This window comes from Scardinius erythrophthalmus (genome assembly GCF_964197995.2).
Source record: "Scardinius erythrophthalmus genome assembly, chromosome: 10".
In the NCBI taxonomy this organism is placed as follows: domain Eukaryota; kingdom Metazoa; phylum Chordata; class Actinopteri; order Cypriniformes; family Leuciscidae; genus Scardinius; species Scardinius erythrophthalmus.
Genome location: NC_138230.1, coordinates 37364383 through 37391224, shown reverse-complemented (window position 1 = coordinate 37391224; position 26842 = coordinate 37364383). Strand labels below are relative to the sequence as shown.

At 39.7% G+C, this 26842-nt stretch overlaps 1 protein-coding gene across 15 annotated transcripts in view; it reads left to right on the top strand.

The window, feature by feature from the left end:
• The window catches only part of macf1a (microtubule actin crosslinking factor 1a), a 177819-nt gene that overhangs the window by 148416 nt on the left and 2561 nt on the right, over nucleotides 1-26842 (top strand). For 8 of the 15 annotated variants that reach the window (XM_081377086.1, XM_081377085.1, XM_081377089.1 and 5 more), the window contains 40 exons: nucleotides 3401-3562; nucleotides 3647-3817; nucleotides 4066-4232; nucleotides 4395-4554; nucleotides 4990-5316; nucleotides 5642-5726; nucleotides 5809-6035; nucleotides 6177-6383; nucleotides 7382-7609; nucleotides 7850-8068; nucleotides 8187-8390; nucleotides 9463-9688; nucleotides 9773-9999; nucleotides 10455-10577; nucleotides 10672-10773; nucleotides 10860-10961; nucleotides 11044-11217; nucleotides 13107-13262; nucleotides 13367-13564; nucleotides 13813-13941; nucleotides 14373-14555; nucleotides 14697-14852; nucleotides 15068-15274; nucleotides 15359-15478; nucleotides 15570-15739; nucleotides 15826-15985; nucleotides 16547-16741; nucleotides 16828-17100; nucleotides 17223-17411; nucleotides 17508-17619; nucleotides 18095-18255; nucleotides 18375-18537; nucleotides 18622-18776; nucleotides 18859-18933; nucleotides 19711-19728; nucleotides 20710-20827; nucleotides 21229-21291; nucleotides 23877-24088; nucleotides 25756-25869; nucleotides 26271-26376. In XM_081377086.1, the coding sequence (XP_081233212.1) occupies nucleotides 3401-3562; nucleotides 3647-3817; nucleotides 4066-4232; nucleotides 4395-4554; nucleotides 4990-5316; nucleotides 5642-5726; nucleotides 5809-6035; nucleotides 6177-6383; nucleotides 7382-7609; nucleotides 7850-8068; nucleotides 8187-8390; nucleotides 9463-9688; nucleotides 9773-9999; nucleotides 10455-10577; nucleotides 10672-10773; nucleotides 10860-10961; nucleotides 11044-11217; nucleotides 13107-13262; nucleotides 13367-13564; nucleotides 13813-13941; nucleotides 14373-14555; nucleotides 14697-14852; nucleotides 15068-15274; nucleotides 15359-15478; nucleotides 15570-15739; nucleotides 15826-15985; nucleotides 16547-16741; nucleotides 16828-17100; nucleotides 17223-17411; nucleotides 17508-17619; nucleotides 18095-18255; nucleotides 18375-18537; nucleotides 18622-18776; nucleotides 18859-18933; nucleotides 19711-19728; nucleotides 20710-20827; nucleotides 21229-21291; nucleotides 23877-24088; nucleotides 25756-25869; nucleotides 26271-26376 (6544 nt within the window). The remainder of the gene's footprint in view (nucleotides 1-3400; nucleotides 3563-3646; nucleotides 3818-4065; nucleotides 4233-4394; nucleotides 4555-4989; nucleotides 5317-5641; nucleotides 5727-5808; nucleotides 6036-6176; nucleotides 6384-7381; nucleotides 7610-7849; nucleotides 8069-8186; nucleotides 8391-9462; nucleotides 9689-9772; nucleotides 10000-10454; nucleotides 10578-10671; nucleotides 10774-10859; nucleotides 10962-11043; nucleotides 11218-13106; nucleotides 13263-13366; nucleotides 13565-13812; nucleotides 13942-14372; nucleotides 14556-14696; nucleotides 14853-15067; nucleotides 15275-15358; nucleotides 15479-15569; nucleotides 15740-15825; nucleotides 15986-16546; nucleotides 16742-16827; nucleotides 17101-17222; nucleotides 17412-17507; nucleotides 17620-18094; nucleotides 18256-18374; nucleotides 18538-18621; nucleotides 18777-18858; nucleotides 18934-19710; nucleotides 19729-20709; nucleotides 20828-21228; nucleotides 21292-23876; nucleotides 24089-25755; nucleotides 25870-26270; nucleotides 26377-26842) is intronic. The other 7 variants (XM_081377091.1, XM_081377093.1, XM_081377095.1 and 4 more) reach the window with 7 other exon arrangements.

Here is a 26842-nt window from a genome sequence, read left to right as displayed (position 1 = left end):
CCCAAAGCTCAGGAAAGATCTTTGTAATCTTTTGGAGCTGCTCTCCGTTACGGGCTGTCTCCAGTGAAATTGCACGCTTGCAATGGGCGCTGATTTGGAGGGTAAAGTTAGAAGATTTTGCAACAGCCTGATCATGAATGAACAAAGAGTCTCTATGGCAGAACACCTGGTAGTACTCAAAATAAGAGCTGCATGAGCAATAAGAGGCGTCAGAAGAAACATCTGACGTAACATCTGAAACCCACACTCATTTTTGAGTCTGTCCAGTGTAGTTTTAGAGATGGTCAGGTAAACAGACACTGATATGCACAATGGAAAGGGAAGAGCAATCAGGGTGGGAGTGAGAGCACTGTTATGGCGTGGTAACAGCGGGTATATTTGATTGTTTGGATAGTGATGACAGTGCGGGAAACACCTGTGATTTAAAGGTGTTCAAACTCTTTTGCTACAAACAAAAGAGTTTGAACAAACCCTGTGGCCCCGTCGGCACAACAGTGGCCATAACAAAGCAGTCACATATGCTGTAAACTCATTGACTGTTTTCAACCAAATTTGCTAAGTATGTATTAATGGAACCATGTAAATTATTTCCCTGTTAAAACATTTGGGTCAGATAAAATGTAGTCATGCAAAGTCCTTTGAAAAGGAAACAGGGGGCTGAGGGACCGAGAGACCGGAAAAACACAGGAGGTGAAAGCAAAGACAGGAAGAGTAGGACTGGAGAGAGAGTTTTGAAAAGTCTCTATAGAACAAGAAAGTTGCTAGAGGCTATGTTTTCATTGATTTGAAAGAAATGACATTCTTGTGATTTCCTGTGATATCAAGTCCAGACTGACAAGATAGCCTCTTTTCTTTTTTAATTTGCTGTTTTTAGACATTTATAGCCTTGAATTTCTTATTGTTATGCTTTGGGTCTAATGCAAATAAGAATTCCACACCCGTCTATGCTACATTTGTAGTACATACTGTAAAAAAAAAAATACCTTGAAATTCCCATGAAATCAGACATGTACAGCCTACTTTATGTCTAGCAGGACATGTGCATGTGTAAATTATTTTTTATTCTCTTCCAGGTTTTAAATTATAAATTATCTTCACATGAATTTTAAATAAAATACCAGGCAGAAGTTTGACCACACTTCAAATTAGTAATTAAAATATAGTAATTTCAAAATTATGAAATAATGCAAATATAAGTATAGGACATATGCAGTGACCAACTGGTGGTTATCAAAACTGTTGTATATTTTGACTTCAAATTTAAAAATAAATGCAACAGTTTTTGTATGAAAGTCATACATAGACTCAATTTAAGATATACATTAATTTGCATGTGTCCAAACTTTTGACTGTTACTGTAATTTTGATTTTATCTTGCCTTCAGCAAAAAAATGGAACAATAATTAATTTCTTGTGATGCTTTCAGATACAATATAAGGTTTAGAAAGCTCAGCAAAAATCAGCACATAGTGTGGGGTATATAGGTTAACTCCTATCCAACTATCATAATATTTTCTTTAGCGAAGTGTGGGCATACCCGCTTAAACAGTGTGGAGTTGTGGTTTGAAATAAAGAGAAAGAAAGTAAAGATTCCAATGGCGTTGATGTTGTGGGTTGGCGGTAGGATGGAGCGCTGCCAGTAGCTAAAAGTGATCTGTGGGGGTTAGAGTGAGAAACAAAAGAGTTTAAAGTTTGGTGACAAAAGAAAAAGAGTGCTGGAGAGATAAGTGTGCAGCAGTCCTGTTTATGTATGTGTGCATGTGACTGGGCTGCTGACCAGATTGGTTGAGAGTGTTTGAGTGGAATGACTGGCATCCTAGATATTTTCCAGAGGCCTGCATTACAAGAGTCAAACACTCTCTGAGAGAACGAGTAAAGAGGAGAGAGATTGTTATTTGCGCTGACCTCTTTCTGTTGTTGTATGGATATGTATAGCTACGTCCTACTTGCATGTGGATATGTGCATTTTTGTTCAGATTTCTGACAAACTAAATTCCCTCTCTTTCTGTTGTGAATTATTAATCATAGCACAAACATGTAGATATATTATTGTCTATGAAATCATTAACAGCTTTCCCTTGGATTTGGCCACATGAGTCGTGGAAGGTCTGCTACAGATGCAGTGAATGGAGTTATTTTTGTGTTTGTGGGTGTAAAGTGCCACATGTGATGAATGATCAGGATTAAAAACGGGAAATGGCTCCAAGTGTACACACCGTGGGTAAAGAGGAGGAGGCCTAGATGATAGATTCAGGCTAATGTTAGACAGGATATAGAAAGACAAAAGGGGACCAAACACTCTTCGTTGCGTAGACGCATATGCTTTCACAGTCCCATATACTGTCGACGAGAGGGTGGAGCCGGTTGAAGCTGTGGCTTATTGTTTTGAGGCCGACAGACATCCTGTTTAAAGCAGGAATGAAGCCCCTTGCAACAAGGCAACTGCAAACAAACTACATAAACTCACACTTAAATATACACAAGCAAATGATGCTGGATTTTATTTAATTGTGCATGCTCATTTTCCTTCGATTTACCGTTAGATTACTTTTGCCAGCATGTAACACTCAAAGTTAATATTTAAAAATACTAATAATTTAACTCTTCAATTTTATTTTTTTTTTATCTTAAAAATGAATATCCATTTATCTTACTGTGCATTATAGTGTTGCCCTTTCATTTATTTAGACAAAATATGCTTTCCGAGTATGCCTACTTCCCTACTATATAGTAGGGGAAAAAAAGTATGTGAAATGAGTAAGATGTTTGAATTCATAGTAGTCGTAAAATAGTAGGCAATAAAACACTCGGATGACCTACTACTTCTGGTGAGTTTCTGGTGTGTGAATCGAGGCAGCTGAAGTTATACTGTAGGTCACACAACAAAGCCAGCATAGCGGATGTAGTATGTCTGAATTTCAATCATACTTTTTTATTGGTAGTGAAGTTCTACTTACTCATTCCAGATAGATTTAGTATGACATTTTCCTGTTGAATATTGTGATAAGTCACATTACAAAACTAAAATTGGTTTCATGATGACGCCAAACTTCTCTTAGGTAACTGCTGGTTATGGTGTTGGTTAGAGGTATTTGGCAACCTGCTTGTGGGGAACCACTGTGCTGGATATTCTGTCAGAGCTGTAGTGTTAGGCTGTTGGAGAAATAGAGCTGTACAATGTTGCTGCCAAGTCTCTGGATTTAATTTCATTCAATGTGTGAGGGCTGAAAACTGCTTCCCCATTTATAAATGGCCATGCCACCATTATCATGTTGTTGTGTTTGTACAGCCTTGACCTGTTTAGACACATTCTGTCATATTACATGTCCAGTAACATAACAAGAGTGTTGGTTATGCACTACTCAAGTCACTTGTTCTCTCTCTATCACTCAAACTTTAGGCAGTGGAAAGGGAGCAGTTTGACAGCATTCAGCCTAAACTGCAGCATGTCAACGCTGTGGGTCAAGGTCTTATCCAGAGTGCAGCCAAACACACTGACACTCAGGCCCTGGAACATGACTTGGAGACCACCAACCTGCGCTGGAACTCCCTCAACAAGAGGGTAAGCTTGCATCTATTTTTAGCCTGCTTTCTTAATGGACTGAGAGAAAGTCTTTTTGAAATTTTTTTTGTATTTTATTCACAGGTTGCTGAAAGAATCGCACAGCTGCAGGAGGCCCTGTTGCATTGTGGGAAGTTCCAAGATGCTCTAGAGCCACTCTTGAGCTGGCTGAGTGACACAGAGGAGCTCATAGTCAATCAGAAACCTCCATCCGCTGAGTACCGGGTGGTCAAGGCACAAATTCAGGAGCAGAAGGTTAAATTTAAATAAAAGTTTGAATTTAATTTTAATTTTGAATTTAATTAATTTCAATACATTTTAAAGGGGGTTTGCATTATCTTAATATTACCTACATTTAAAAAAAAATTCATTTATATATGAATTTTTCAGTCAAGTTGATAGACTTTAGCATCCCTTTATTTTGTATCAGACTAATCTATCCTTCTACATAATATAAAATAAATAAATTTAGGTCACTAACCTGTATTCCATATTTTTATAAGCTGCTGCAACGGTTGCTGGATGACCGCCGTGGGACGGTAGAGATGATCAGGGCAGAAGGAGAGCGTATCGCTGCTACGGCTGAGACACAAGACAGAGACAAAATCCAGAAACAACTTAAGAGCCTAGGAGAGAGATGGACAAACCTGCTGGAAAAGGCCAGCGCCAGGTAAACTCCATTACCAGAGCAATACGGACACCCAGACACAACCATAAAACCTCTTAATCAAATCTCTTACTCAGAACTCAATCACTTGGTTGCTTTACAAGGCCATAAAATAGAGTAGAATAAGAATATAACACAGATTTCCTCCTAACCTGACGTCCTCAGGCAACGGCAGCTAGAGGAGCTGCAGGTGTTGGCGCTGCAGTTCCATGAAGCCGTGGAGCCCCTCGGGGAATGGTTGAGCGCAACAGAGAGACGTTTGAGCTCCGCTGAGCCAATGGGAACCCAGACCTCCAAAATCACACAGCAGATTGTAAGGCACAAGGTAGAGTATATGCAACACCTGGGAGAGATGTGTCCTGGAACTGTTGCTGCCAAACCAAGATCATTTTAGCAAGCGATTTTCATTAGACTGACTAGAAATGCAGAGGAGGGAACAGATTGTCAGTCTCCTGTGGTTTTAAATGGACAAGTAGGAGTGCAGTTATCTAAGAAGGCACAGATTCCAGGTCTCTGGTCGTGATCCTGCCCACATCCTTTCCGTTTTTCAGTTTAATTTCATCATGATTTCTTTTTTTTTTATGGTTGTGTTCCCATCTCACCTTGTGTTGATTGACATTTTTATTTTTTACTTGCATCAGTTAATTATGATTTATCATTGTTCTGCATTGTCATGTATGTTTATGTTTGCCTTGTCTTTTTTTCCTCCTTCGACTCATCCCATACCCTCACGTCTCTTTAATCTGGGCTATAATCCCAGGCTCTCCATGAGGAGGTGTCCTCTCGGGAGAATGATGTAGACCATCTTGAGATGCTCAGCCAATCACTGCACCCGCTCAGCTGTGTGGCTGATCAAGATTGGCTGGGCGATCGCGTGGCGGCAGTGCGCAATGGGCACACGGAGCTGCGTGATCGGTGCGATCGGAGAGAGACCATGCTGGAGCAGGCCCTGGCCAATGCACAGCTATTTGGAGAGGAAGAGGTGGAAGTCCTTAACTGGCTAGCTGAGGTGGCCCAGAGACTGGCTGAAGTTTCAGTACAGAGTTATCAGCCGGAGCTACTAGAGCAGCAACACAAACACACACTGGTACGGTTTTGCGGGGTGTAGCGGTCCAGGACCAACAATGCAGTAAAAGTTCAGTTTAGAGAAGATGAATACTGCCAAGCGGCCCTCATCCGAAAAAATAGCTGTCACTCACTGAAGAAAGAGTTACACTTGGGCTGTTAGTCAATTTAAGCTTTTAATCAAATAAATTACATGAAATGCTGGTTAATTAATTACATACCAATATTTGCTGAGAAAAGCATCCAAATTAAAATAATTTAGAGACATAAATAATTTGTTGATTACATTCTTTACTTTACTTTGAATTATTTCCTGAGTCAATGTTTCAATTGCTGGTCCCCTACAGGCTCTTAATGAAGAGATTATCAGCAGGAAGAAGACAGTGGACCAGGCCATTAAGAATGGACAAGCTCTGCTTAAACAAACCACTGGTACTTTACCATCCAGTCTTTGTTCATTGGTGTATTACCAAATTCCTCCGTTGATTGTAATCATGTTTGATCTCTGTGGCAGGTGAGGAGGTCTTGTTGATCCAGGAGAAGTTAGATGGTATCAAAAGCCGCTACGCAGAGATGACAGCGGGCAGCAGCAAGGCCCTTCGTATTCTGGAACAGGCCCTTCAGTTGGCCACACGATTTGCTAGCTCACACGATGACATCAACCAATGGTTGGATAGTGTGGAGGCGGAGCTTAACAACGTTGAGACAGACACAACACCAGCCTATCAGGATAGACAGAGGGTGAGGATGTCTTTTTTTTTTCAGTAGTTCATGAATTACTTTTTTCTTTTCTTTTCTATTTTTGTTTTTGCTAAATGAAATTAGTTTATTTTATGTCTTCAGTCCATTCATTATTTTATATTGTGGGCATTTTTGCCTCAGGAGCTGAAGTGCGTGTCTGCTGAGAAGAGGCTAGTTCTGGACACTGTGAATGAGGTAGGCAGTGCTTTACTGGATCTGGTGCCCTGGCGTGCACGGGAAGGCCTTGACCGCCTGGTCGCCGATGCCAATCAGCGCTACCGCCAAGCAGACGAGACCATCACACAGAGAGTGCAGTTAGTGCAGGCTGCCATCCAAAGGTCACAGCAGGTACTGCAACAAATACTGTACATTTATATGTCTGTGTGTTTTATTAAAGGAGTAGTTCACTTTAAAATAAAAATTACCCCATGATTTACTCTCAAACCTTTTTGAGCTTCATACTGATGGTTGCAATTCACTGCCATTATCACTGCTCGTCAGGGTGTTTATTAATATAACTCCGATTGTATTCGTCTGAAAGAAGAAAGTCACCTAGGATGGCTTGAGGGTGAGTAAATCAGAGGGTCATTTTCATTTTAAAGTGAACTACTCCTTTAACCCAGAATCAAAACTTAAAACTTTAAGATTTTTTCCCTGCCTGGCTTGCAAATATTTTTTTTTTCAAAGATTTTATGTAATATTTATATATTATAATATGTCTTTTTATTTTTTTTAAATAATATAACCAAATATGTACATTCTTATAATAAATTGTACAAATTTATTTGTATTATATTGTATAATAGTTGTTGTTATTATTATTATTATTATTATTATTATTATTATTATTATTATTATATTCATTTCATTAACACAGAACCAAAACTTAACTTGCTTAAAACTTTAAGATTATTCTTGTCCTGCCTTGCAGAAAATCAAATATAGTTTTATATTATTATTTCATAACTGTTTTTGCCTTTTACAATTAAATAACATTTAAAAATAATACATTTATAATAAATATATATATATAAACTATTGCTTAAGGATTATTCTTTCCCTGCCTTGCAAGCATTGGTATTTTCTTTTAGAAAGTAGTTTTATCTTATTTTTTTATAATATTCAAATTATTTGCTTATTGTTTTCATTCTATTTTAAAATGTTATTACAAAAAAGTGTTGCTTTTATGTCATATGTACAATGTTATTTTTATAAATATGTAACATAAATTGTTGCTTTAGTAATATTTGATTTAGGACACTGTGTCCATGTTGCTTACTTGAATTTGTAAATATTTTTGTCACACTTCTTTTTTGGCAGTGTATTTATGTGTGTTATTGTTTCAGTATGAAGAGGCAGTCGATGCGGAGCTGACCTGGGTCGGAGAGACAGAGAGGAAGTTAGCGTCTCTGGGGCCTCTGAGTCTAGAGCCCGATGTGACTGTGACACAGCTCCAGGTCCAGAGAGCCTTTAACATTGACATCATCCGTCACAAAGACACCGTGGACCAACTTCTTAAGACACGAGAGGACATCCTAGAGAGCTGCAGTGAACAGCAGAGAGAGGCTCTGAAGGTTAGAGACAAAATAAAGAAGAAAGAGAGGGAGGGAGGGGACAGAGTAATCAATGTACTGTAATTATTCTTCAGCGAAAGGTTAGATTAGGAAAATTGAATTTTGACTCATGCATTTTCCGGCAGAGATTTGATTTGTTGAGTCATGTTTGGGAAAAACAACAGTGCAAACTTGTTTTTCAGTCTCTCAAAAGATTAATTTGGTTGACCCGCTAAAACCTCTTTCCTTTTTCTCCTGTAGATGAAGACGGACTCTTTAAGTGGGCGTTATGAAGCAGTAAATCAGAGTCATGCTGAGCGCTTCTCAGCTCTGGAGCAGGCTCAGGTGCTGGTGGCTCGTTTCTGGGAGACACATGAGGAACTTGAACCCTGGCTGGGCGAGACCGAGACTCTGATTGCCCAGCTACCCCTTCCCGCCATCGACACAGAGGCACTCAGACAACAGCAAGAACAGATGAGGGTAAGTGGGCTTTGTGCAGATGAAGGACTTGAGCCCCTTTTGCTTCTTTGTGATAATAGACATGGTCTAAGACGCTCAAAACTGACACGTGACATGTTTCATATGTTTTTCTGTCTAGCTTCTGAGAGAGTCCATCTCTGAGCACAAGCCACACATAGACAAACTGCTAAAGATCGGCCCACAGCTGGCAGAATTGAGTGCCCAGGAAGGAGCAACAGTGAGACAACGTTTTAATGAAGCAGAGAGACGTTACATCAGAATCAAAGAAGACGTCAAAAGTAGAGCCACAGCACTGGATGAAGCAGTGTCACAATCTGTCCAGGTATTTGCTCCAAAATGTTAGCATGTTTACTTTGGACTGCTGCCCAGCTTGTCAACTATTTAAGAGTATTATACAGCACAGTATCAACAAATTTTGTCATCATCATATTTTCTAGCACATTTAGTTCATTTAAGCTATTTTAAATGACACATCACTTTTAATTAACCATTGTTTCGCACTGAGTCCTTTTTTTTTTTTTATGTTTGATATTCTTGAGATTCTTCCTGCTGGCCTGTTGCATGCTGTTGGATTAACGCATTGTACTGTTTCTCCACCTCCATCCCTTCAAACTCCACTGTACTGTTTCTCCACCTGTCCCACCCCTGTGCCCCATATCCTGTCACCCTCTCCTTTACATTCCTGTATCCCCTTAACTTCCCCCATTCCTGCTTGCAAATCTCCCCTTGCCTATTCCCTCCACCTCTCCCTCCCATGTCCGTTTGGTCCATCCGTCCGCCCATCACTCATGTTTGTGGATGTGCTGTGTGTGTCCATCACTCCATCATCACTGCTCTCTGCATCACCCACAGCTGGTAGAGGTAAGAACACCATCACCTGCTGATTTAAACTCTGATATAACGTGTGTGTTGGATTGAGAATCAGGAATTTTCAGTAATTGTTAAAAAAATCGAAAAACTTTATATAATTCTGATGAAACAGGTGTGTGATATGGGCTAGTTTTAGTTTACATCAGTTGACCTAAAGGCAGTGTCTTGTTAGTATAAGACAAGTACAAGAAGATGGGCAAATGTTAAATATACATTTTGATTCCTTATTTCTTATTCTACACATAATCGTATACTGTATATGTTGCCTTAGAATAATAGATTTTTGACACCTCCTTCCAGTCCCTACACCCATGCTCAATTTTAAGAAAGAATTATTTATTTATTTTCTTTAAGAATAGAAGCATACATTTTTCAGTACTTGTATTTCTTATTTAGCTTCAACTTCCTCTGCCCTTTTGCAAGTGGCTGGGATAAATCTCCCCTCCTCCATATGCCTGGTCCTTCTCCAGTTACTTTTATGTGCTGTATTTGTTTTGATTGTCATCTTATTTCTCTCCATTCAGTTCCATGATAAAATGGACCCTCTGTTGGAGACTCTGGAAGGGGCAGTCCAGCGCTTGCGGCTGCCCCCTCCAGTGGCCGCTGAGGTGGAAAAGATCCGGGAACAACTGACAGAGCACCGGGCTACAGGACTAGAGCTGGACAAACTCCTGCCGTCTTTCAGCGCCCTGTGTGCCCGAGGAGAAGAGCTCATCAGCCGAGCCCCACACGATGATCCTGCCGCACAGGGTAAAGATCTTTGATCTGAAATGATGCTATATGGCTGTATGAAATATGTGTTTTAATAAATCTGCATTCTGTTCCCATCCTCAGCGGTGCGTTCACGACTCTTGCGGCTGCGCTCTCTGTGGGATGAAATCAGGCAGAGGGCGGAGGAAAGAGAAGGTAAACTTCAGGATGTTTTAGATCTGGCCGGAAAGTTCTGGGCTGACATGGGTGCTCTGCTGAGCACGCTCCGTGACTCTCAGGACATTGTGAAAGAGCTGGAAGACCCTGGGGTGGATCCCTCACTCATAAAACAACAAATAGAGGCAGCAGAGGTCAGTCCAACAAAAGAGATGGATGTCTTAGGTTAAATTCAGTTTTCACTAAGGATGTACAAAAACGAAATATTTTTTTGTATTTTAGTAAAATCTTGTTTAGTAAAACAATCTTGTTTTTTTTTTTATTCAATAACTGTTGTTTTTAATTAAAGAACAAATTATTTGAACTTCTGAAATCACACAATTAATCGTGGTTAATTTAATATATCAATACTCACAGTTTCTGTTAATAAAAAAATAAAAATTAAAAACAAGCAGCTATAAAGGAAAAGAACCACTGGTATTAGATGGATGACTAGTCAACCATTTTAACCCATCCTTACTCCCCAAAATGTGTGTTATAATATGTCCTGTTTTATAAAACAGTCCTTGAGTAGATCGAACTACATAATGTTGTGTCAAGACAAAGATCTCAAGAGAATGAGATCATGATGTTTTTATCTCACACTCAGGCCATTAAGGCAGAGACAGATGGGCTGAGGGAAGAGCTGGAGATCGTACAAACTCTTGGAGCTGACCTCATCTTTGCCTGTGGAGAGACAGAGAAACCAGAGGTCAAGAAAACCATTGATGAGGTAAGAGTGTAGAAGGATAATAAGACATGTGGGAAATGCCCCTCTTCACTCAAATTTAAACAAAATATCTCCATGTTGTTGATTTGACGCACAGATGAATGCCGCCTGGGAAGGTTTGAACCGCACGTGGAGAGAGAGAATGGAGAGACTTGAAGAGGCCATGACTGACTCTGTGCAGTACCAGGATGCTCTTCAGGTTATTATTTCTCTGTTGGTACAGCAAAATCTGCCCTAATTGGTCAAGCCAACCGTGTGTTCACATTCATCACTTTGTCTCATCAGGGCATGTTTGACTACTTGGACAACGCTGTCATCAAATTGTGTGACATGCCAGCTGTGGGGACAGACCTCAGCACTGTCAAACAACAGATAGAGGAGCTCAAGGTTTGAATCGGACCTTATCTACTCTTATCTCTCAAATTGCTTTGAGAAAAGGATTGACCCTTTTTCTTTGTACATGACACAGCAATATAAAGTTGAGGTGTACCAGCAGCAGATTGACATGGAGAAGCTTAGTCACCAAGGAGAGCTGCTGCTCAGGAAAGTGAGCGACCAAACAGACCGAGACATGATTCAAGAGCCTCTCACTGAGCTACGCCACCTGTGGGACAACCTGGTGGACAAAATCACAATCAGACAGGTGAGGAAATAGAGACAGTTTTCTTATCTCTGACAACTTTTGCATTTACTAACAAATCACAAAAATAGATTATTCAGACTCTGATGAGACAATATAAAATGCAGATAAATGCACACCTATGACCTCAGTTTAATGCTCCAAATGCTCCTTAAAACAGCCTACAGTTAAGCTAATGAATTATTGTTTAATTCTTAAATTGTTTTATTAATAATCGTATTATTAATAATACAATATTTAACTTGTAATCCCGTCTAAATCGGTCCAATGGCGGTTTCCGATAGAACGGGTGAAGGTCTCTGCACGTTACTGTCTTTCCGCGTGGCAGAGTAATTTGATTTACAATTAAGCTTTTATCTGACTCCATTTTATTATGACCTCGAATTTAGGTTAGACAGCCAATTGGTTAATGGTCATTTATATAATAGTTTAGCAGCACATTTGATTATTCTTTTCAACTCTTTACTTATATTTTATATTAGGAAGCTATGTCGCTTTGAGGTCCTTATGCCTTCTGTTTAATGCGGGTCTCACGATCACAAGTAAATGAACTTGTCTGATCACTCGTCAGTTTGGTCACTAAACAGAGGTAATTGGCTATATACCTGAGATGGTCGCGTTCGCGCTTACACAATCAAAGATACTTTTGGTATAGCCCCCATGGAATTGCATACACTTGAATTTAACATAACATTTACTTCAGGCAGAGGGATGGCCACTACTACAGATATAAGTCGACCAACATTATTTCTCTTATAATAGCTTTGGATTGGCCATGCCGTGGTTTCCCACTTACATTTATCTAAAGTAACATTAAATTAAAACAGAGGTAAGACACACCCAAATTTAGGTTGGTCAAGCAGCATTTTTGCTGTCCTAAATGGAAATTCACTCCTTGTCTTTGCAAACCAAGTACACTTGAATTAGTGCCAAATATTAGTCGTCACTAATCTGATGCAGACTTTGCGGTAACATACAAATCCATTTAATACACTTGGGAAAATAATTTCAGAGTCAGTCAGAATAAAATCAAATGTAACAATTTATTATGTCAGGTAAATGTATCATGCCAATTTCATAATCAGTTCAAAGGTAATCAATATAATAACATCAAATGTTCAGAGATAAAGAGTAAAAGATGTAGGCTAAGCCCGACATTTAGAAAAATACATAATGCTGAAGTCTTTGAGGTCCTTCAACATTATGGGCTGATCTGAGTTACAGAATCGCCCTGAGCCTCTTGTTGCATTTCTTTATATAGACAGAAACTTCTTTCACATGGAAACATTTGCTAACAATGGGAATTTGCATTCAGAGTTTACACCTTTTGGGAGCAGAATGCCATTTGCCTGTAAGACACACTCTCCTCTGTGTGCAAGTTATCTCTAAACTCTTAAGAACTTTATTACCTTTGGGTTTACTTCTTTGGGAATGAGACATTTGTACCAGTCGCAGTGAGACATTTCAAATGATACCAAACATGTATAATACTGTATGATAATCATTCACATTAAACCATATAGATTTTTGGGTGAATATCTGGTGGTCTCAGCGTGAGAGAGAGACAACATGGGGGAGGTGATTGACTCGGGGATGCTAGTTTCTCAAGAGAGAGTCAAATGTTAATTTCGAGAAAGGTCCTTTGTCTTCTCGGGGAGTGGTTGTTCCTCAACCAGACTGCCCAGCATTTTCTAATTTCTCAATTCTTACAAACTGATGATTGAATATTGGGTCTTGGAATTGTAAAATGGAGTATGAAAATAATACTACTAAATTTAATTTAAATTCACTCAAAAAACTCTGAAAACATTGTTGCGTAGTTACTGCATTTTAGAGGCAGACATGAAAGGCTCTTACTCTTGATTGTTTTGATTCTGTCTTCTCTCTACCAGCACAAACTGGAGGGTGCGCTCTTGGCTCTAGGTCAGTTCCAGCATGCTCTCTCTGAGCTGCAGTCTTGGCTCAGTCACACTCACGCCACACTGGACACCCAGCGACCCATCAGCTCTGACCCCAAGGCCATCGAAATTGAGCTGGCTAAGCATCATGTACGTCACATTGGGCCATAAAAATTGGGCCTCATTTTTATGTACTCAACTTTTTTTTTATATCCCTTTTAAAGCAAATTCCTTTAATCAAGCTGCCTTTGTAGGTTTTAAGAAACGATGTGCTGTCCCATCGGGCCACTGTGGAGACAGTGAACAGAGCGGGCTCTGAGCTGCTGGAGTCCAGTCCTGGAGACGAAATCAACCACCTGAGAGACCAGCTGGATGAGCTCAACCGTAGCTGGAAGAACCTTCTACTGAAGACTGATGAGAGGCAGAAGCTTTTGGAAGCTGCCCTGCAACAGGTGCTCTAGATATTACTACATCATTATACAGAGAGATCTAATTGAATGCACCAATAAAAAACAAGTACATCTGCATATGTTTGTAGCTTGAAATGCATTGTTTTCAGTGGATTATGTTATAGTCAATTCAATAAAATGGATGCAGTTTGGAGGGTTGCTGTGCATGGAGAATGGTTCTCTTTAATATTGTAGTACAGGTGTCGGATCAATTAGCTCATTGTCTTTACCCTGCATGGTTTCTGTGTCAGGCGGAGGGTTTCCATGGAGAGTTGGAGGAGTTTCTGCAGTGGCTCAGACGCACAGAGAGTCAGCTGTCCGCTGCCAAACCCACAGGTGGCCTGCCTGAGACTGCCAGAGAGCAGCTGCAGCAACACATGGTACGCTAAATGAGTTCACCTCTATTCCACCAATTAGAGATCAAACCACCCTTCTTATAACAATTTCAAATGATAGGAAACAGTTTTACATATTTATTTATTCATTTATTTAGCATTCTTGGGAAATAACAAGAAATCACAAAACATTTACATAACATGTTAAATACTGCATTTGCATTCTATTATGAATAATATAATATGAATAATATTTTGTAACTCACATAGCGAGTGCTTTTGCCATTTTTATTAGTTTTAGATTTTTTAATCTCTATTTGGATTTAATTTATTTTTATTTCAATTAGTTACCAAGGCAACAATATTTAAGTATTTCATTTTATTTTATTTCAGCTTTATTTTAATTAATGAAAATAGTTTTAGTTGTGACAATGTTTGTTGACTAATCAACTTATCTTCCTCTGTCCCGTTTATAGGAGCTCCAGGCTCAGTTGACCCACAGGGGTGAGCAGTATCATCGACTGCTGGATAAGGGAGAGTCCATTCTTCTGGCCAGAGGAGGGGAGGATGCTGGACCTGGTACCACCCAGACCCAACAGAACCTGGCCATGCTACAGAACAAGTGGGCCAGTTTCAATGCCAAAATGGATGACAGAAGGGTGAGGGAACCAAAGACTGATTTATGACGTTACATTCATGTTTAAAAAGCGGTTTCTTTAATTTATTAACATGTTCATGAAATATCTTATTCTGCCTTCCAATCCTTATAGTTCTGTCTCTGTGTCCATCTCTTTTCACAGGGTAAACTGGAGGAAGCTGTCTCACTGGCGACAGGATTCCAATCCTCCCTGCAGGACACCATAAACTGGCTGACACAGGCAGAGCAGACTCTCAACATGGCTCAGCCACCCAGTCTCATTCTTGACACGGTCCTATTCCAGATAGATGAGCACAAGGTTGGTACAAAATGTGGTTTACTTAGTTTTGTTTGTTCAATATTTATATCTGAAATAAATGCCACTTTCAAAAACATTAAAAAATCTTAAAGACCCCAAACATTTGAACGGTAGTATATATATTTTTTTGCTTTTGATGTTCCTGTTTATGTAAAATACCTTCACAATTGAATACTTTTGGGAAACTTGAGTCCTTATCTTGTCTTGTATTTCAGGTGTTTGTGAATGAGGTGAACACTCACAGAGAGCAGGTTCTGGCTCTAGAGAAAGCTGGCTCTCAGCTGCGATTTGCCAGTCTCAAACAGGATGTGGTTCTCATCAAGAACCTGCTGCTCAGCGTACAGGCCCGCTGGGACAAACTTGTGCAGAGATCACTAGACAGAGGACGCCACCTCGATGAGGCCCGCAAGAGAGCCAAACAGGTACTTTTTGGTTTACTTCACTCTGTCTGTTGCTCTTATCATACCTCTCTCCGTTTCTGATGTTGGCAATGTTCTCTTGTTTAGTTTCATGAGGCCTGGAGGAAGCTGACAGACTGGTTGGAGGAAGCAGAGAGCAGACTGGACTCTGAGCTGGAAATCTCTAATGAACCTGACAAGATTAAAATCCAACTGGCCAAACATAAGGTACAGCATTGCTGCATTAAAGAGTTTTGTGAAGCTGAAACATTTAAGCCTTATCTCTAATGCCCTCTATCTTTTAATCACTGTACTTTAGGATTTCCAGAAGTCTCTTGGCTCCAAGCAGCCAGTGTATGACACCACAGTGCGCTCTGGGAAGGCCATGAGAGACAAGGCCACACTGCCGTCAGACACACAAAAACTGGATCATTTGTTGGGCGAGGTCCGTGACAAATGGGACACGGTGTGTGGAAAGAGCGTGGAGAGGTGAGAAGGACTGGAATTACCCATTTGGAATATGATTGGATGTAGAATGAAGTGAAATAAATAATTTGAGATGTTTTTCTTCTCAGGCAACACAAATTGGAGGAAGCCCTCTTGTTCTCAGGTCAGTTCGCTGAGGCTCTCCAGGCACTTGTTGACTGGCTGTATCGTGTGGAACCTCAGCTTGCAGAGGACCAGCCTGTCCATGGAGATCTGGATCTCGTTTCCAACCTCATGGATTCTCATAAGGTACTAATGGGGTGATTCTTGGGGAATCTTTGTTTTAAAGATGACATGAAATTTGAAGATTTGCATAAACAATTTCAAATCAATTTAAGATCTTTTTGAACATATTTTCCAAAACTTTATATATATATATATATCATTTTTATAAAGCTGTATATTTAGGTTACCGTAAGTAATTTGACTTAAATGACAGTTAATAGGTAATTTGCATTGCCATTTAAGTGAAATTATTGAACTTAAATTTACAAGCTTGATAAAAATGATCATTCTAGAAGAAAATTTCAGATGGCACTTAGAGGCTTTTGCATCTGAACTCTTCATATATATATATATACGGTATATATGTGTATATATATATATATATATATATATATATATATATATATATATATATATATATGTATATGTAAATGAGATCATTTAGTGTGGTCCTTGAAAAACAAAATATAATGTTTGAAAATAACCCTGCCTTATTGACGCAGTGAGGCTTGAATGAGACTTTCTGAAAATCATTTCTGAGTAGGACAGTTTCTTAGTGGTAGTACTGTATTTATTGTTCCTCAGGTCTTCCAGAAGGAGCTGGGGAAAAGGACCAGTAGTGTGCAGGCTCTGAAGCGGTCCGCTCGAGAGCTGATGGAGACGGGCCGGGACGACACCGCCTGGGTCAAAGTTCAACTGCAGGAGCTTAGCAACCGCTGGGAAACAGTCTGTGCCCTGTCCGTTATAAAACAGACTCGCCTCCAGCACGCTCTCAAACAGGTACGTCTGACCATTCTTTGAACGAAACCAAGAGCAGTGTTAATATTTTCTTCTGACTATCTCTTTTTCTCTCTCTTATTCTGCAGGCAGAGGAGTTCCGCACAGCTGTTCAGATGTTGCTGGAGTGGCTGTCGGAGGCGGAGCAAACCTTGCGTTTCCGTGGCGTCCTGCCAGAGGAGGTAGAGACTCTGCAGGCGCTACTGCACACGCACCGAGATTTCATGCAGACGGTGGAGGAGAAGAGAGTGGATGTGAATAAAGCTGCTGGCATGGGCGAAGCCATTCTAGCTGTGTGCCACCCAGACTGCATCACCACCATCAAACACTGGAACACCATCATCAGAGCTCGCTTTGAAGAGGTGAGAAGTGAGAAAAATCTAAACTGTGGCATCAGAAGTCTGTCTAGGCCACTAGTTAGACAAATAAGCATCAAGCCTAATAGAATAGGTCTGGAATGCTTATGATTATGGTTGCTGTACAGGTGCTGACATGGGCCAAACAGCATGAGCAGCGCTTGGAGACGGCTCTTGCTGAATTGCTCAACAATGCTTCACTACTGGAGGAGCTGTTGTCATGGCTTCAGTGGGCGGAGACCACACTGGTGCAGCGTGATACTGAACCACTCCCCCAGGACATCCCTCAACTGAAGACACTCATCACAGAGCACCAGGTGAGTGAGATACAAGCATTCGTTCATTTTCTGTCACTCATTCTTTTAATATTAATTGCATTGTTTATTGCTGAGATTTTTGTTTTCTTCTATCAGGTGTTTATGGAAGAGATGACCCGAAAACAGCCTGATGTTGACAAAGTTACAAAGACATACAAGAGGAAACCAGCAGAACATCCCAGCAGTCTGTCAGACAGGAGAGGGGCCCGTAAGAAACTTTATCCTCAGCTGCACGCATGCATTCAAACACAAATCTTTACATAAACTACAGTTCAAACGTTTAGGGTTGGTACAATTTTTCTTTTAATGTCTCCTATTCTCAACATGGCTGCATTTATTTAATCAAAAATACATGGGAAAAAATAAATATTGTGAAATATAATTACAATTTAAAATAAATGTTTTCAATTCAATTATATTTAAAATTTATTCATGTGATGGCAAAGCTAATTTTGCGGTCTACAGTGTCACATGATCCTTAAGAAATCATTCTAATATGCTGATTCAAGAAACTCTCCTTAATATTATTAATGTTGAAAACTGTTACTGTGCTGCTTAATATTTTTGTGGAAACCATGATACATTTTTTTAGAACTCTGTGTAAACTAATATAATGCATAAATTGCTTAGTACAGTACAGTAGTATGCAATTCTGAAAATATTTTTCTGTGCCCTGCTTACAGGGAAACAGCAGCAGCAGCAGCAGCAGCAACAACAGCACTCGGTACAGGTAACCGGTGGTAACCCTCGCCTCACCCAGCTCTGCTCTCGCTGGCAACAGGTGTGGCTGCTCGCACTCGATCGCCAGCGAAAGCTCAATGATGCCCTCGACAGACTAGAGGAGGTACTGCATCTATTTTACATATACTTTTTAAATGTTACTCTGTGTACTAGTAATGAAATAAGTGATTTAAAAGTCATAAAATCTTAACAGTAGAAGTAATGACCTTTCTCCACCTTTAGCTTAAAGAGTTTGCCAACTTTGACTTTGATGTGTGGAGGAAGAAATACATGCGCTGGATGAACCACAAGAAGTCTCGCGTCATGGACTTCTTCAGACGCATCGACAAGGACCAAGACGGAAAAATCACACGCCAGGAGTTTATCGATGGCATCTTGGCATCAAGTACGGGCGCATGTACTTGCCTGTAATCTTAAGTTTCATGAGCCTTTATTTTCATTCCAGCTTAACTATATATTCTGTTTGCAGAGTTCCCTACCAGCAAGCTGGAGATGACGGCCGTTGCTGATATCTTTGACCGTGATTGTGATGGCTACATCGACTACTATGAATTTGTAGCTGCTTTGCACCCCAACAAAGATGCTTACAGACCCACAACAGATGCTGATAAAATCGAGGATGAGGTTTGGACGATGACAAGAAAATTTATTTTGTGGGTTGGCATCATTATGAAGTTTTGAATAAAATCCATTTTTTGTATCCCAGGTCACCAGACAAGTGGCTCAATGCAAATGTGCCAAGAGGTTTCAGGTGGAGCAGATCGGAGAGAACAAGTACAGGGTGAGAATCTGGAGCCCAATAGTACTTGTCAAGCAAGAATTATATATAATATAATTATATATTATACATTATAAATGAGAATAGCACTCACCACTGCTATGTTATCATCGCACCTCCTCATTCAGATCATCCCTAAGCTTGCCATTATAATATTACGACTCTAACCAGCATCACACTCTTTCAGTTACGTCAGTATGACTTGGCCATTTTGGAATAAAGGTGCATTTGGCAGTTTTGTGTGTGTGTACGCAATACCACCATAACACTTCACAGCAACATCTGTATGTTGTGTGTGCTTTTCACCACCCAACTAATGATCTACCTATTGTTCTAGCAATTGCAGTCATGGTCAATGGGTGGTCTTTCACACCCCAGCATCATTATCCAGTGCGGTTAATGATCTTTGACAAGAGTGTTTACTAACTTGTTGCATTGCACAGGCTACAGATCCACGATGCTAACTCCACATCCTGATGTTTGTCCATCTTTGTCTATCTCTTTACTACTACACCTGCTGTGCCGTCCTCATTGTGTTTGTTTTTTAAGCAACCATTCACAAGCACTCATAGCAATCACCATGCTTCCCATGGGCATTTTCTCCATTGTATGCTGTTTTAGTTATTTTATACTTTTAGGAGTAGTTAATAGGGCATGAATCATTATACCAACAAAAAAGGTCAATATGTGTGTATGTCTTTATCTGTTATTTCAATCTCTTTTTTTCTTTTTCTTTCTTCTTGTTTTATTCCTCCTCCATGTGCACCGGACTTATTGTAGTTCTTCCTTGGGAACCAGGTAAAGTGAGCGGTGTGTTTGTGACATGTCCTCTGAAATCTGTTGCCTCTGCACAGTTTCCCACAAGCTTTTTCAGACAGCCAGATCTAAATCAGTTCTGGACTGTTTCTGCATGGACTAGCTAAGAATTCCCTGTGGACAGCCCACATTCTTGGCTGCTCTCTGAAATGGGGATTTCTTTAGTCTCTTCCTGCTTACTCAGCGGGCATTTCCTGTCTGAGAGACAAAAATTGCAGTGCTAATGCCAAAATATTAAATGCATTTATATACGCCCTCCAAATCCAGTGGCAGATTTCAAAGGTTCAGCTTACGTGTTGTGGTTGGGATGTGCTTGTTTTTTATTGAAAATTATTTATCATGATCAGGAAATGATTCAGATTTACAGGCCCTTCTATTATGATTTTAGGGGTTTTGGCTTTTGGTGGAGGAAAATTATCCTGTGGCTGTTTTCTTGACTTAGAAAATAAACCTTCAACCAAAGCAATTCTTTGAAGTAAAAAAGGACAAACGATCAGGGAAAACTTCCAGAGAATTGCTGTGGTGTGGTGTTTATTGTAGAGATGGGATTTGAGCTGGGCTCGATCTTAAAAAATGTGGTTTGCTGCATGTTGCAGTGTGATTTCATTTGATTTGCTTGGTGCTTCAGAATATAATTTGTATAATTAACTAATTTGAATGTGATCTTAAAGGAATGGTTCACCCAATGTAGTTCACATTGCTATGTCATTCCAAACTTCAGTGTTGTTTAATATGTGGAACATAAAGATATTTTGAGAAATCTTCACGCAGATCGTTGTTTGGAAAAGACAAATTCGCAAAAATTCTTTAAAACATACCAGGTTTGGAACAACATGAGTATAATTTTAATTTGTGGGTGAACTATTCCTTTAAAAGACATTATAAATGTATAATCTTTTTATCTGTCTGTCTGTCCGTCCTCTTCCCTCTCCACTCTTCCTCCTCTTTCCTGTCTTTCCTCAGTTCGGAGACTCACAGCAGCTGCGTCTTGTGCGAATCCTGCGCAGTACAGTCATGGTTCGTGTTGGAGGTGGGTGGATGGCGCTGGATGAATTCTTGGTGAAGAACGACCCTTGTCGAGGTAAGTCCCACACAACAGCTGGAGCAAACTTGCTCTTTAGGTACATGGAAAAGAGGTTTCCAGAAACACTCTCACAAGACAGTTCACACAGCATTATTCTTGTTACCCTCATTAGTCTTATTCATAATCTTCATCATCTTTCACTCTTCAATGAGTTTCTCATCTTTTCAGTACTATCTGAGTTCACTTTCATCTCATCTTCCATCACTTCCCCATTACTTCCTGACCTCTTTTCCACGGTGGTTATTTTTATATGCATGGCCTACACATTTGGCCCATTCTTTCTCCCTGTCATCCTCCTATTTTTATTTGATACAATTATAGTGCATGGTGCATGTTCCTTAGGTCTCTCCCTCCCTCTTTCTCTGCCCCATCCCCTATCTCTCTTTCTCTCTCCCCAGTGCAACATCCAGGACTAAAAATCCTGCGTTCTGACTCCAGCAGCTCCATATCATCTCGCATAGGTTGGGTTTTCTCTCTCCTTCTCGTTCTGATTTTCTTCTTTTTCACTTGTTTGGTTTCCCCTCTCTTTGCCTCTGTTTCACTCACACTTCGTTTGGTTCTTTGTTGCTTTGCTGTGCTTTGCTGACCGTGACACTGATCTAACCCTCACGCCTGGTGCTCATTACGAACCAATTGTACTTTGAGAATTCTGACTCAGCCATTTACATCACTTCCTGCATTTTGATTTAAAATACTACTTGATGCATACAGTATTTATATTCCAAAAATGGTGTTTGTAGACAGTTTATTCCCTTTGGTTGCAAAGCAAGAGGTCTTAACGGACAAGTTCACCCAAAAATTTTAATTCTCATGTCGTTCTGAACACGTATGACTTTCTTTTGTAGAACATAAAAGATATTTTGAATAATGTTCATGCTGCTCTTTTCCAAGTTAATGGGGACTGGAAGAAACGCTAGGTTTAATGTAAATAATGTGAATATAAGGTGATTGACTTCTGCTAAATATCTCCTTTTGGAAAATCGTACATGTTTGGTTCGACTTGAAGGTGAGTAGAGTAAATGATGAATTTTGGTTTTTGAGTGAACTATCCCTTTCAACAGAACGTGAGTGTGTGTATGACTCTTTCTGTGTGAATGCGTGTTTTTCATGTTGTCTCTTGTGTCTCTCAGTGACGGTTACTCCTGGCTATTTCTGCTGCAGAGGTACCTCATTCCCTCTCCTTTCTCACCTCTAAACTCCTTTCCTGTTTGACTACATCTGTCTGTCTATTCCATTCTGAGCCTCTAAACCTTTTTGTCCAGCTTTGGATCCATCCCATCACTGCTGTGTCTTAGTAGTATGTGTGGCGTGTGCGAGAGCGTAAGGACTATGTGAGGTCTATGTGTCCGCTAGCATCATGCTAACCATTCAAACCAGGCTTGGCTAGGCCTGGGCTCGATTCCTTTCATGTGTGTCCTGGATGAATATTGCAAATGAAAAAGCATCCAGGACCAGGGTGTGGCCAGGCTTGGGGTTTCTAATATTGTTTGAAGCAACTCTTAAAGAGCAATTACTCATGGAGAAATGGATTACAGGCCCCACCTGCTTTGAGGGGAGGAAATTATATGGTGTGGTAGTTATCAACTGCCCTGCTCTTACTGGGTTTGATGGAAAAGTGAGTGTCATGCAGTGTTGGGGAAGCTACTCTGAAACAGTAGCTTGCCAAGCTAAAAGCTACTTATAATTGAAAGGAGTTGAACTACAGTCAAGCTGTACTTTTGAAAAATGAATTAGCCGCACTACAAAATAACAACAAAAAGTATCTAAAAACACTGAAACTATTTAGAAGGGCAGGATCTTGTTAAATAATCACAGTGACCCTAAATGTTTTTTTTGTACACATCAGCCTCACTTAAAAGTGTTTGGGGTTTCGTTGCTTTGTATGACAATGTCAAAGCAAGTGGCATTTATTTTATGAAAGATAGCACAAACTTACTTTTCAAGCAAAATATCTCACAAAAAAGAAATGTGTTAGATAATAAAGCAGCAGATACATTTAACATTTGTGTGACATACAACTAATGAAACTGGAAAGATTTTTTTAGGATTATTTATATGCTATCATAGTATTTATTTATATTTGGAATGATCTTTTTTAATTTTTCGTTTCATTTTAGTTTAGTGTTTAGTAATATATTGGCAAGCATATTCACTTTGTTTCCAAAGCAAAAATGTAAAATTTAGCTTGTTGTTTTACCTTCTAATATTTATATTTTAATTAATTTCAGCTTTATTTCAATGAATGAAAATCTTTTTTAATAGTTGAATTTTGAAGGGACTTTGAATTACAATTAATTATCCAAACAAAACTAATCCCACTCCTTAATGCTACTTTAGAGAAAGGGGATAGTTTAAGAGAGTGTGTTTGATTGTCTCATTTTGCTTGTCTGTAAGGCTACGTGTTATGTTCCACTATAACGCTACTGAAAATGAATTGTCTGTGAATTTAGTTAGTTACTCCTCAACACTGATGTCTTGAAGGAATAACAGACAAATTCTGACCACAGCTACTGCCAGTGCGCACAGCCCTCTCTCTCTCTCTCTCTCTCTCTCTCTCTCTCTCTCTCTCTCTCTCTCTCTCTCTCTCTCTCTCTCTCTCTCTCTCTCTCTCTCTCTCTCTCTCAGCTGGCTGCTCTGGTGTGTTTTGCAAGGGCTGCTGTGTTTTGTATCTGTTATTGAGAATGTTCTGTGAAGGCTTGTGTTGGTTTTCAGTGTTTGCCAAAAGCATTATCAGGCATGACCCTCAGGTATCTGTCGACGCTGTTTATGCGCGTGCACTGGTTTACGTGTGGGCTGAGGGAAGCTGTGCTTCTTTTTTTTTTATTGAGTTCTTGTTTTGAGGATGCTTGCTATATGACTCACTGTTAACCCCCTGCATCGTGTCCACCACGTTCACTGACCGCTTTTAAAAGTGGTATACCGATCCCTCTGTCTGCATTGAGTCAAAGCAGTGGCCAGAGGAAGTGTTGAGTCTCTCCACTTGCACTGCTCACCACCTGATCATCATCCCTTACAGCTTTCTTTCTCCTCCTTTCATTCACTGCAGCTCGGGGACGCACCAACCTGGAGCTTCGAGAGAAGTTCATTCTTCCAGAGGGAGCTACGCAGGGTCTGGCGGCCTTCCGGTCCCGGGGGCGTCGATCCAAACCTTCGTCGCGCACGGCCTCACCCACCCGCTCGTCTTCGTCGGCGTCACACAGTGCCCACAGCTGCGCCTCTCTGCCCTCTGCACCCGCAACTCCCACAGCATCCTCAAGGGTGAGTGTCACCGTATTACACTGCATAGGCTTATAATAACCCATACTTATTGTTTGCTGTGTCTTGTATACTAATGTCTTCATCAAAAATTAGAGGGTAACCTCAGTCTCAAACATTTTTCTTGTTGTATCATACACTACTGTTCAAAAGTTAATAGTTTTATTCAGCAAGGATGCATTAAATTGATCAAAAGTGACATTAAACACTTGCAAAAATTCAGCTTTGAATAAATTACATTTCCAAATACATTAAAATAGAAAAAAGTTATTATAAAAATTATTACTGTTTTTACTGTAATTTTGGTCAAATAAATGCAACCTTGGTGAGTATAGGAGATTTTTAAAAACAGTGGAAATCTTACCAACCCCGAGCTTTTAAACTGTGGTGTACATTTAGTCACAATTTATCTAGATATACAGTTGTGCTTGTTACCAAGCATTTGTTTAGACACCATTTGCAGAATCTGTAATGATGTTTAGCATTTTACAAAAAACAAGAGATAAAATCTTAGAGGCTAGATGTAAAATTCAGAAACCCTTGTTATCAGCTACACCAGTAGTCGTTAAGCTCGCACACGTAACATACAAGAGAATGAACGTGATTCAAGGTCCCGTATACAAAGTTCTTTTTTGTTATTCGCTTAAAAGTAAAACGAAGTTGGAAATACCTTTGCAGCTATATACTTTTAATGATCATCAAAAACGCCATTTATATACGCAGCTCAAGATCTTAATAAATATAGTGCTCAACTGTAAAAAGATTCTCTTGCAAAAGGTTTGATAATAAATGTCCTTTGTCACTTAACATAACATCATACTTCATATCTGATTAATAATCATGGTCTTTGCCTACATCTGTATGTTCCAGTATGTGTGTGATTGCTTGTGTTTTATGTTGTCAACTAAATTTTAAAGACTGAAAAGATAGATCTTAGAAAATATTCTCAGATTTAGTACAGAGCTTTTATAAGTTATTAATAAATTATGTTTAAATAAATAAAGAAATGTTTCTTGAGCATCAAGTCAGCATATTAGAATTATTTCTGAAGGATCATGTAACACCGAAGACTGGAGTAATGATGCTGAAAATTCAGCTTTTTATTGCAATAATATATTTCACATAATTGCTGTTTTAATGTATTTTGATCAAATAAATGTAGCCTTGATGAGCATAATAGACTTCTTTGAAAAATCTTGAAAAATCTGAGCCCAAATTTTTTAATGTTATTGTTATAAAAAAATTAATGAAAAAATATATATATATATACGGTATATATATATATATAATAAACGTTATGCAATTACCTGGCAAGGCCGACATATCAATCTGTCGCTACTAGTCTTTTTGGTGGATGGTTTCTCTTTGTCTCTGATTGTTGTTTCGGGGTCAGGACATGATCACTATTGTCTCTGCATGTCAGAATCATATTGTCATCTGTGAAATTTTTATTTGTTCTTTGTCTTTTTGTCCCTCTCCCCTCCCTTGCTTGGAAAATGTGCCTTCCACCCTGTTTGTGCTCATCTCCACCTACAAATACACTGCGCTCTGCTGTGCTGCATCACCTCCCTCTACTTTACTCTTTTTCCGATTATCCTGGCTTCTTCCCACTGCTTTTTTTTTTTTGCTACTCCGCTATTCCTTGTCCTTTTTGCTGCCGCATTTCCCAGTCCTCCCAATCCCAATCTCGTGACTATGCCAAGCCCTGGCTGGCACACAGTAAAACTCCAACTCCAACCAAGTGCCAGTCCTGCCCAGAGCACAGCCAGACCCCTGGGCATGAGGTAACACACTGCCCCCTCCCAGTGCCCTAGCACACTAACAATAAAAGCTTTAAGAGCGGCCTGATCTTAACAAATGGGAAGGAACTGAGGTAGATGACCCAGAGAACAGTGCAGAAAATCTGTGACCTTATGCTGTGTAATCTCCAGTACAGAAAACAAAGATGCAATAAATTTATTTGCATAAAAGTTAATTTTATGTTCATTTAGGAATTATTCTGTTAAGCCATTTTATGTTATGACGTTCGACAGATTCATCCATGTCATGGTAGAGCGTAGACGAAAGCAGCTGGATGTTTCGCCTGGTTTCCAGTTATTTTTAACAAAATTTTATCTGCTAGGCTTATTATCTGTCGATACACAGGTAGATCTGCCATTTTGTGATAAACCTTCTCTCTTTACAGGGAGGCTCCACAACTAAACTGAAGAGACCAACTTTCCATTCCAGCCGTGGCTCCTTAACTGGTGAGAACGGTGGAACACCAACCGCTGCTAAACCTGGACGCTCCGGTACGAAACCCTGTACTGCTTCACGGCTTCACTCAGTCACAACTGCAGCACAGTCGTTAAAGGGGACTTTTAATTGATATAATATCCAGTGTTGGTTCAAACAGACCTTTCAGGAAAATGTAGCTAATAACAAGTACTACTATCCTGAAGCTATTTAGTGGGCAATGTATTATATGTTAGTGCTTCAGCCAACAACTTTTATGAATTTTGAAGCCTAAATACAATCAACAGAAGCAAAAATCTAAATGTAGGCTATAAACAAACTGCACCATGGTCACATGACTTCAACATCAACATCACTAAGCTTCCGAAAAATCTTTAAGATCTACAAGTTGGAAACTGAGTTAGAATAGTTTGCAAGAGCGCGAGTATAAACACAACGCTGTAAGTGAGTAGATGAGTTTACCTCTTCAGCGTGATGACATTTAATGTCCCAGAAAATCTTTGTAGTTTACTTATTAGCAGC